This window comes from Colias croceus, chromosome 20, assembly GCF_905220415.1.
Source record: "Colias croceus chromosome 20, ilColCroc2.1".
Classification (NCBI taxonomy): Eukaryota; Metazoa; Arthropoda; class Insecta; order Lepidoptera; family Pieridae; genus Colias; species Colias croceus.
The window spans coordinates 6,947,500-6,959,794 of record NC_059556.1 but is presented as its reverse complement, the minus strand read 5'-3'; the positions used below and the strand labels follow the sequence as shown (position 1 = coordinate 6,959,794).

General features: G+C 32.6%; 1 protein-coding gene across 3 annotated transcripts in view; it reads right to left on the bottom strand.

Moving 5' to 3' along the window:
• Window positions 1–12,295, bottom strand: part of LOC123700673 (protein trachealess) — a 76,466-nt gene that overhangs the window by 5,752 nt on the left and 58,419 nt on the right. For all 3 annotated transcript variants that reach the window (XM_045647951.1, XM_045647949.1, XM_045647950.1), the window contains 4 exons: window positions 11,811–11,887; window positions 8,770–8,859; window positions 6,018–6,183; window positions 1,719–1,843 (listed from right to left, as the gene is read on the bottom strand). In XM_045647951.1, the coding sequence (XP_045503907.1) occupies window positions 1,719–1,843; window positions 6,018–6,183; window positions 8,770–8,859; window positions 11,811–11,887 (458 nt within the window). The remainder of the gene's footprint in view (window positions 1–1,718; window positions 1,844–6,017; window positions 6,184–8,769; window positions 8,860–11,810; window positions 11,888–12,295) is intronic.

Below are 12,295 nucleotides of genomic sequence, written 5' to 3'. Positions count from 1 at the left end.
CAGATCATAATAACACCGCACAGTTATAGATCTAACTTCGAACAAATTATGTGACTTCGCAATGTTATTTTTCTCGAAGTTACGGAGCGAAATTCTATCAAGAGTTCGCAAGCTGGGAGTAATACGATACGTGTCGATAATGAGGAATGAACTGCTAAAGATTTAGCCATAAGAAGCCGAGAGTCACGTCTGCAGGTAACTCTTAATAGCCCGTTTAAAGTACAGTTCTGCTGCAAGGCAGCTCAATTGGCACAAACTCACACAACCCTTTTCCTATTTGCAATTAAGTAGGTATGAGTGGCAAAACGATAAAGTATGAACTTTGACCAAATTCGAGCAATAATATGTAGCCGTTGGCGTAGAATCAGTAATAAACGCTTTTCTCTAATCGCTTCGTCGATATTTGCGAATTGTATGAGCCATTTAGATGTAGATAAATTGAAATTATGGGTTTAATTTTCTAATTTGAACTTAAGATTTGTTCACGCTTCGTGACTTGGTTGCGAGTGTCATAAAGTATATTGTTTACAATAATAATCTCGTAATACCAATAAAATTCATTTTAGACCTTAAGTACCTATACAGGATTGTTTGTAAATTTTAAAGGATGTCCTATAATAATTTGTATAAATATTATAATGAATGAAAATATACAAAACAGTTTCCACAAAAGCGTTGACAACCTGTAAGAACGTGTATTCTCACAAAAAGTGACCCTCCAAAAGAAATTCACGGGCTATATTTTATCTCACACTTCTTATCGTAGTACTAAATAAAACAAGAGTACCGTTTCCACCACGGAACAATCTATTAAGAACAATTTTACGCACCTACTATATAATACTGCGAGTTAAGATATAATCACATTTTATTTCCTAACACCGAGTTAAGACAAAAATTATGGGCCGTGGCTGCTGCCTTGAGGCACCCCACGCTGTGCAATAACTCTAACAATAATATTTGTGATCTAAGTCGGATAAAGCGACTGCAAAATTGTTCAGCGGTTATAAAACGTATATTAACTTCGTGTTTAATATATCCCTGTGTATATTAAACGGGTGAATTAAGTTTTCTCATTAAAGGTAATTTATCAAAAGATATGAATAAATCTTTAAATAATTCCTAATTAAGAATAACATTTCATATAGTTAATAGTTAATACCTATATCTAATTTATGATCAAATTAAACAAAGACAGCAATTATGAAGTCAGTAACCATAGACACTAATCTAAATCACGATCATAAACATGAACAGAACTCTTTTATTCTCGTTAATCTGTTGTCTATGATACCCACCCGCCAGTTACCACCCTCTCCATATCTTGCCGTATCACCCTCTTTGCTTCTTCCAACCTAGATTGAAAATGAAAATTCAGAGTACATTTTTATCTCAAACACTAGATAAGAGAAATGTCCACAAATTTTCAGTCCCATCTACTAATGACTCGGAAATTAATAAATCTTTATGATAAACATAGCTGTCGTGTCTTATTCTTTATCATTTTTAGCAGGCTTGTTAATGGGAGCGAAATGTTTAAATAACTAGAGATTTAGAAGTATTTTCACATTTACAATTTCACGTGTGTGTCATTTTATTAATAATACATAGGTACATATTATATTATGGTTATTATGTCTCTTTTATTTTGATCAATGTCTTTGATAATTTTGATTTCACTTCTAACTCTTTAGTTACTCTAATGTTATCTCTCTTACCCTGTATCCAGATGACTTGAAGTGGCATCCTCGCTTTGTTAAAGTGCTCTTCATTCTAACACAGAAGGCTCTATCCATACCGCGGTACAGGGAACCGCTCGCTGCTAACGTCATTTGTGCTGATACTGTGGAAATATAAACGTTTTAGTATGTTCGTTTATCATTTTTAAGAATTTTACATATCAATTAATAGCTTTTTATCGACACAAGGTTGCCTGGATGAGATCGCTTCCAAACGATAAGGTCGCCAAGTTGAACATTAGTTATAAATTTTTCTTTTTGTAAATTGTTATTTGCATTGTACAATTAAGTATTTTTTATATCATTAATTTATAATTGTCGACTGTGTTTTGCATGAGTCGTACACTTAAATGATTTGAAACATTGCTACAGTATATAAATCTTGTAGAGTAGATAGTATTCAATTACCGATTTCTAGAAAAACTCGTGTCACCTATTTGGTTAGATTGCCAAACACGAATCACCCACCTCGCAGATACCGATCAAAAAAGTCTATTTACGTCTCAATAGATAGAAGATACGGCTTTAAAATTCTATTAAACGTTAAGTCATTCAAATATAATTCTGATGGCTTGATTGATTAGCTCGCCGGCTATCTAATTAATTCGTGAATGAATCTTTGGGATCGGTGAAACGACATCACGCCTTAATCGATTTAACGACTATGTTATGGTACCTGAGAAATTGGTCAGTGACTCCCAAAGTTTTGGTGATTTATTCAGTAATATATTTCCATAACGAAAGGGTGTCGATTAGTGTTAAGCTGAAGAAAAATCCATACTAATATTATAAATGCGAAAGTAACTCTGTCTGTCGGTTACTCAATCACGCCTTAACTACTGAAGCAATTTGCATGAAATTTGGTATAGAGATATTTTGATACCCGAGAAAGGACATAGGCTACTTTTTACCCCGGGACATAGGATATAGGTTTTATCCCAGAAATCACACGGGAACGGGAACTATGCGGGTTTTTCTTTGAATGCACGGGCGAAGCCACGGGTGGAAAGCTAGTAAGAAATATTTCCACATCAATTTATTTGAAGTAACATTAGAAGTATTCTCATATTAGTTTTCTCGAATTGTCTATGTTTAGATTAGTGTACTTATTAATTCTACGTTCTTAATATTTGCATATGTTTTATGTTAATCGTCAGTACAAAGTTTTAAAATTTAATTAGACAAGACAATTCAGTATGTATCTAGACAGTGAATCATACTGTAACCACCAAATACGCATTAGTTGACTAATTACAGAACTATCGTAACCTTCGTATATCTTGGATTTTCCTGAATAATTTTAAAAGACACGTGGTTTTACAAATCGTCCTTGTAAGCTTACTCATCGTGTGTTTTACCGAAAATTTTCGAATTTTTACTTCTGACTTTTATGAAGAGTTATATTTTTTGCAAATTGTGAAAATATTTAAAAGGCATTTGACTGTATCCTGCCTTATAGTAAGTAGTATTGAAATTTATTGATGGTCATGATTCATGCTAGTCTAGATGGAGCCTATTCACTCTATTCAGTCATGCCCGTCTAGATAAGCCATTTCACACACAAAGCTGAAATGTTATCGCAAACAATCAACAAGATTAATAATATCGCCAAGTTCATCACCCGTTTTTCAACAACCAATCAATACCAAACTTTCAACACGTTTTCCATAAAGTTTAAGAACCGTCGTTTGCATCCGAACATCACACGGAGCATTTCTACGGCCATCAAAAAGACAATTCACAATTTAATACGCTTTTCGCTCTCAAATCTTCCTTTATTACGCCATTCCACATACAATGATCAGCTGTCACAACGGATCCTGATAGAATTTTTTCCAACTACCCTCATTTTTTGAACGGGTAAATTGAAACTGATTGTGTCGCTAACAATGAGAGGCCGTTAGCTTAGAATCAATTTGTGTAAACTGCCCCGGAGGTTGAGAAACTTTTGGTGTGTTTTCAATGTTAACAAGGTTTTTACGTAAATTGGTACATGATGATTATCAAATTACCTCTTTGAATTAAATTAAAAAAGACACATGGGTAGAATAAACACAAAAAAATATGCGAGGGTCCAAAAATTACAATAAAAACTGTCACCTAAAAGTCAGCAAATTGTGATTTCACGCAGTTACGTAACGTCTTAATAGTTGCTCTATTTTTTCTCTTTGAATTTGTTATAGATAGAGATTACAATCAATCAGACTCTAAACAAGTGTAATATCCGGTTTTCTTTTTGTTAAGAGATTTTGATTATTGAATTTACTTAAATCGGTTTAAAAGTTATAAAGCTATGGATATAGGTGTGTTGTGTATATTAACAGTATTTTGCTACCATAATATTTGTCATTTATCTACGTATTATATTGAAGAACATGAAAATTGTCTTATTTATTTTGCTATAATCGTGTTTCATGTATTTTGTATGCTAAATAAGGCATACAGTGAAAAGTATCTAATAGTATGTATATTGTGTATGCGATAGAAGGCCTAAGAAACTAATGTAAATTAATTAGGAAAAGATTAGTGTTTTTTGTAAATTTTAACTGAGAAGGAAAACCATTTACTACTACAGAGATCCCGAGCTTCAGATATAGCTAATGAAGAATGTTGCAAATATATTCAGACTATTTAAAGATAAGATCGATCAGACAAAATATAGTTAAACACATTGAACGAGCGAAACCTGAACACTAACGAAACTTTAATTTTAACAACAATAATAAAAACCTCGAGTGCACTGGACCGAGAACTGCTATTTGTCAGAGAAATTATATACAAGAATTTTTTGCTCATTACAAATTTTAATTGAACTTAGCACCTATCGAGCGAGAAATGATTCCTAGAGGAGACGGAATTATGTCCGCTGTGGCGCCCAGAAATTTAATTTTTCCCATAGCGAAGAAATAAAATATTAATCGAAACCATAGAGATGGCACTGGCTCCCCATTGACCGTTTCATAAGTTCTGAACACGGCGTGGCCAATCCATAATCTAATTTCAATTTGATTCAACACTTATTAAAGTAGCATTGATCGATTCGACGTAGTGAAATAGAGCAGTATGGACTGTACCAACTTCCTATGGCGTAAGACTTTACGGGACATTTTGAACCGGCTTATATTTTTCTGTTATCATTTTTCAAAGATAGATAATTGTTATCCTTTATAAAATTGTAGATTAGATTGTAATTTTAAGGTTGTAGAAAAAAAATAAAATCGATCTAAAATTGAATCTAGACATTGAAGAAATTCAGCCTAAGTTTTTATATCGAAGGCGGCATAGTTTATTTTCAAATTTTCATTAAATTTTTGAACTCAAAATTTCAGCTAGATAGATTGACTAACGGTCAATTTGTCTTAATAAATCACCAAGACTTTCGTACTTTTTCTTGATTTTCTAATTTATTCTGTCCGAATAAATCTAGGTCTTAATCTAAATTTGTATGTAAAAAGTAAAGCTATGTTAAACGAGTATAATGAACCTGCAAAAATACGACCAAAGAAATACTTTTATTTCCTTCAATCGACTTTTTGCGTTCGGCATCGTATGTTTGACATCAAAAAACAGTTTTTTAGGAGATCAGAAAAACGTTACTGTTTTTATATAGGTGTTTTATAAGTGGTGTTGTATTTAAATTGTATAAAAATAAGACATTAATTAACATTTTATAAACCCTCAGTTTTATAGATCACCTATTACTTTCTTAAGGAATACACGAATGCGGGGATCAAGTTCAAAAACATCTTATAATGAGACTTATTATAACCTTCGTTGCATTAATAACTTCAAAATTAAAGTTGCTGATTTTATTTTTAAATCCTACCGTAAAACGTAGCATCTCTCTTTTGTGTGTATTTATTTATATGTATGTTTATTAATTTTTATTATATTCGTTACCATATAATTTTCTTTTACTTATATGTATGATATTTTTAATGTGTAATATATTTTGTTTATTTTTTAATTTTGAATATTATTTCCATTCTTCTATTTCGGTCTGTAGCTTTTCTTCAAACAAGGGGGCCACTGAAAATCAGTGCTGTGCCGTTGATGGCACAGCTAAATACTGAGTTGGTCCCTTTTTGCTAAAGGTCTGCCACACTTTTGTCTCTTTCTCTGTTTTTGTATTTCTTTTCTTTTATTATATCTGTTGTTGGCCTTTGGTAAATAAATTCTTTCTATTCTATTCTATTCTATTCTACTTATAATAATTTTTTTTTTTTCATAAAACGTATAACTAGGTACGTAACAAATGATTTTTATTCAAATACTCACCATCAGGGTTGTTAGTACCATGCTGGCTTCCCTCTTCACTCCCCGAAGCTGGGCTATTCAACCCCGCCCCTCCTCTCCCCGCGAGAGACAGCCCTAGCTGCTCCGCTATTTCTGCATGATCAGCTTGATGCACGTAGTCGAATATACTACTACCAGTCATTTCTACCTGGTGAGGAAAAGTCACATGAGTACAATGCCTATACACTATAAATAAAAAATTCAGGACATTTTTACACACTGCATGATCTGATCCCATACTAAGTTTTTAGCTTGTGTTATGGAAACCAAATGGATACTTATATAGATAATTAACACCCAGACACAGAGCAAACATCAATATTCGTCATACAAATATTTTCCCTGGGTGGGAATCGAACCCACGACCTCTGGCTTGCAAGTGCAAAAACGTGTCTAAAATGTATCTAAACCTATATAAACTATCCTCTAGTATCCTATAGATCTGATACTAACTACATATGGGATAATACTATGAAATGACGTCATCTTACAGTCGGCATAACTAAAGATACGAGCATTTATGCATCTACTGTGAAATTGTAAACAGCGTTTCTTAATTAGGTTAGGTTTGCTTCCATTGATTACGGAAGCTTCTTTTCCTAGCATCGCAAAACTTCCCTTATGTCATATGTGCCTGTTTTAAATGCATTTCTGTGTATATTTCACTTAGGGTGATCCAATGAGTATTTATCAAGATCTTAAAAAGTTAAAATCCTCGAAAAAAAAATCATATTTTTCCCAAGGAAATCTGTTGCCACCCGACTTTCCTGACCCTTTCACGGCGTATGCAAATGTTCAAATGAATTTATCAAATATAATTGTGGGACCCTATTAGGCATTCAGGTGCCGTGTATCCGTAGTGATGTGTCGCATGTGAATAGCAGAGACAATAGTGACGTTACGGTGGTCGTTTCTTAGAAAGATCCCGAGTTTATGGTGTTTACTGATTCAACGATCGGCCGGCCACAAATTTGATTCGTTGACAGCTGTACTGATGTTGAATTGATGTTCGTGTCATACAGCTTTTGATTTAGACATCCTGCAAGCTATTTGAGTATGGGAAAATGTTCAGGAGGAAATCTGTATGAGATTGCCAGGGTATAGATAATAGCAAATGTTAAAAAGTAAATATCCATATTTTAAAGTGTTATTGTATTAATGATGTTATGCATTAGCAATGAAGTCGGTCAATCATTACCTACATAGAAGACGTGTCTACGTGGTGACGAACACGTAGCGAGTTATCTTTTCCTCATAAACAAAATCTTAGCTCTGCCCTCACGTAAATAATTTCGACCAGAGGGTCTGTACATGTCAAAACAAAAAATAAAGTATCCATTCCCTTGTCTATGAACGAAAATACGATTTCCCATTGTCGGCGTTATCAACGCATCCCGAAAAAATGGGCCTAACAGAATTTAATATAGCTAAGCCTGGCTATAAGAAAGTTGTATGTATTTACCAGGAAGTTTGTGTGTTTTATGTGCACGCACACAAGCGCGGCTCATGTGAGGTGTTTGGAAGTTTGAAGTGTGTGTAGCAGCAGCATTAGGATGAAGAGCACGCTCGTGCCTTGCCCGAGACGTGACCGGCATCTCTCATTCCTTTCCCCCCATTCGCTGTCTCCCTTGCACCACCCTACAGCCATTTTGGATCAACTGTTTCCCAGTTTTCAGATCTTTCCCATTTCCCTTCAATTTGGGATTTTTTAATTCTAATTTCTTTTTGTATATTTTGCTTGAACGTTAATGTCATATATTTTTTATAAATTCCACAGCGAGATTTAATTTACTTTTTCTTTACAGATACGAAAAGTGAGCAAGATTTCCAAAGATCCGAATTTCATCATCGAAGTATAAAATATACAACTTATCTTTTTAATGTAATAAATCAAAGTAAAAGTTGAACATTGAAAAAAATCTCTGTGCCTGAATTTTTTTGCAGTACCTAATCACCTGTCTACCAAATAAATAAATAAATAACACGTAAAAGCTCACTACCGTATCACGGATAGAACAATAATTCCCATACAGATCTTGTCTTGATTTAAAGAAAGGGGTAGTGCGTGGCAGCCAACAACACGTGTCACGATGTTATCTCTCCGGATGTCTTGAGCCGACAAAACTGTGATTGCATCTAACGCAAGCTCTGAATGAAGATGCTGTATACACCTGCGTGGAGATGCGTCCACTAATCATGCTAGTTCATTGTTATTTGTTAGGACGTCACAAAATATGGTTTTCCAGAATATCAGATAAAATTGCGTTAGCTTTTGTCGAGCTTTCTATATAGGTTTAACGTGAGTGTAGAGTCAGATAAATAAATATGTTTAATATCGTAAATTTTCTACTATTGATAACCTACCCTCTAAGCAATATTTAGGGCTATTAACTAATCCGTCTACCGTAGAGTCAATGAAACGACCAAATAATATATGGTGAACAGCTCATGCCCATAAACACTACCTTTAGTTGTATCAAGTTGTCGGAGGCGCCTTAATCAATATTATCAATAATATTTTTCGGTGGCTTCCTTTAATAATTTTCTCTAGAAATCTAACTAGAATTTCGCCCACGGCTTTGCCCGCACAATCAAAAGAAATATTCATGGGAATGAGTTATAAGATGTTGTCAGGGATCTCATAACTATTCTAGACACACAAAAATCATACCATTTTAAACAAGCAAAGAAACATTTAGAAAATTATTAAGGATAAGTAAGTGGATATACTTACTTGTGATAATCCTAAATATATAGACACAGTTTCAGATATGTACAGGAACCTCCCGTCCGCGGCTACAGACAGCGCGAATCCGTCGAGAGACTGGAACAAACAAATTAATTAACATCTAATGATTAAAATATTTCTAGAAGGCTTCTAGAATGTTCTTTGCGTAAATTTTCTTTTTATGTTTTATAAAACGGGGTGTGAAATAGCTTGCATTTATTGGACAAAACGGGATATGATCTGGTCATTTTCATTGTTTCATTAGAGACAACAACATTATGTGTGAATTTATTGTACACGTTATTATAATTTTTATAACAATAATTATTTATTAATAATCATGACCAATAAGCTGAAGCTAAACAAAAATTACTACAATAACAGCCTCTCAAAAATCCAATCATACTACAACCAATAGGCTAATCTAAACTAAAATAAAAAGAGACACTATAATAACCTTGCACAACTTGCATTTACATCACACATAGTTTTACGAGAGTTAAGAAATGATTTAGAAACGTCAAAAAAATAAATTAACCGACCTACTGCTTTACGCGTCAAGTCTAGCGCCACAAAGCGTATTGTTATTGGTAAGGTCAGCAAAACAAGAACATTTTACGCTCGTTTATTTATGATTGGAATAATTTAACTGCGTACTACGATAATGGATTAATTTTAAGAGTTCAAAAAAATGAATACAGGGACAAGATAATAATTAATATGTGTAACTTTATAACCGACTGCGTAAGAAGGAGGGTTATGTTTCTCTTAATTGAATTTAGTTCAGTATAAATAAATAGTTATATGTACTAAAGAAGGAGTAAAAGTTATGAGTCAATATGTAATTTGGTTTTTTGATAAATATCATATAAATATACTAATAACATGAGTTCTGTTGGTACATAAAGACTGTATAGTCAATTTTCATAAATATAGAGTAGCTGTTATGATGATGATAAAAAAACTATATTACTTTCACCTGTTGACCGTACCTTGAATAAAAACTATAATAGCTTCATATCCATCGATACTAAATAGAAGGTAAAAAACCTAAACAAATAAAAGTAAGGTGATGAAAAACCTTCTATAATCAACTACCAGATACGCAGAACTAAAGTGACTCTAGATGAGACAATTCAAATTATAAAAATTACTATGGCATTTATGACAAGATAATTTTGTAAATATAAGATGTCATCTTCGCACAATGAGTATCAATATATTTACACTGTTTATTTTTCAATTCATGTAAAGGCCTATGGCTGATTAAAACACATAATATGATTAATGTGTTTTCTAATAATGCTAATAAAATAATTGAAAAGGATCGTAAGAATTAAAAACCGATTTGGGAGTAACAGATATCTGCCCTAAAGACTTTTCAAATTCCTAATTTTATAAATATTCTGTTCTGAAATACTTCGATACTTATAGAATGTTCTGATGGAAGTTAGAAATAAAAAGCACACAATAATTTGTCGATTCCATTTCTTTATGTCACAATCGACTTTTTAAATCCGTTATAAAGTATTTCATTTTTAAATGGAACTTGTTATTAATCTCGACGGGTGACAATGTACTTTTTATGTGATTAATGAGTTATAATTTACTGTTAGATTTGAAGAAAACTTTTGTGGATATTAACCTGATTTCTAGCGACAATATTCCTACAACTTTTGAAAAACTAAAAAATGTTTTTTTCTAATCGCTGATCTTTTTTTAGTCACGTCTGAAAAGTCACTCTACATCAAATTACGACTCAAGGCTGTAACCTTGCAATAGTTGCATGGACGTCCCTATTTTGTACAAAAAAGTACAATACAAACGTTCCCGCTATATTGCATAAAAAATACCTTTTCTTTGGAATCACGTATTCGTATTTTCAATCAGAACCAAACCGCAACACCCGATATTATCAGAAACTATTGCAAAATGATAACGTGATCGAACGACGGAATAATCGATTTTTTTTAGTATTCCACACCAATTTTGTGATGCAATCGATCAGCTGTGAATAACGTTTTTTCATGACTAATAGGTGTAATTGCTTTTTGTTATTTTTGGTTAGGTGCAATTCCTTGTCTGGTTATGTTCTAATTCCGCAATTTTTAGGTTATGAATATATTTTTTTGGTTACTTGGTTTTGTATTTAATTGCGTATGATGTGATGTTATTAGCGGTTTACAATATAACTGAGTAAAAACACAAATTAAGAAGATTCATTGTTAGACTTTTGTACATAGAGGAAGCTTTAAGATATATCTATTAGAAGCAGTACATTCGAACATTATAATATTTAGTGTTTAATACGGAACCACAACCGCACAGTTCGAACTTGACCGTGTTTTTTTCGTCAACCCTTTTACAAATTGCCCCAGAAAGTATATATTCGATTAATTTTGTTATGAAATTTGTAGCGAAATCGAGTAAATATTAAATAGATGTTTAGTAATAATAAATTGGAGTATCTCGTTGTATTGTACGTTGGTTATTGTGCATAAAAAGCGTGAAGGTGTTGCGTAAGGCAAAGTCAAGTTCACTTTTCATTGGCTCTCCATTGAAAGTAAACAGAACTGACATAGTTTGTCTGCTAATTATTTTTAAGCTAGTTGTTAGTTTTTGTTGTAGAATCCATTTTACTTACTTTAAAACTGATAAATTATTTGTAATTTTGTAAATATTAAGTATGGGAAATAAAACAAAACCCGTCAAGAGGACTAAAATCAGTCTAAAACCTAAAATCGTGATCTCCATCAACCGTCGACGCGAGTTACTCAAGTTCAGCTAGCTCTTGTAGTCCTCCTAATGTGATTATTGAAAGGTGGTTTATAATACATAATGATGAATGAAATTACATAAAGATAACATTTTATGATATTCCAATTGATGGTGGTTATCAAACACCATTAGCTCGGATAGTTTGATCTAGGTAATTAAATTATTTAGGTAATTTAATTTGATATTTTTGGTTTTATGGCATTCAAATGCTTTATAATTTTTTAGGTACTTAGTGTTTAAAGTTTTTTATTATTTTCTATAGAACTTACCTGAAGAATATGAGTGCCTTGATGCTGCTCAAATAACTCCATCGCCATTCCAACCCCCGTTCTTCTGTTTTGAGCACCTGCAAGAGAATAAAAAATATTAAAATAAAATTGTTTAAAAAATACGATATTTTTGGACTTCTTGAATTGTCAATGAGGTTAACTGGAAAAAATATCGTCTGATATAATGGCAATTTTCAGGTTTTTGACGTAAATAATGGTAAGTAATATTCGGAAAATAATAATTTTCGTTTGTTAAATTTTTGCAAAATTTTATCAAGCATAAAAATGTTAGTTGGATATAAAATTTTACATATTAAGTCTAAAATCATAACCTCAACGGCTCAAGGAAAACCACAACAAAATAAACTCACCCACTATCGAAAGAGGAAGATAAATTAAATCTTTTTAAGAATATATTTATTACTCAAACACATATAAAACAAAGGAAGTGTGTGTAATATGATACACACAGATACTATCAAAGG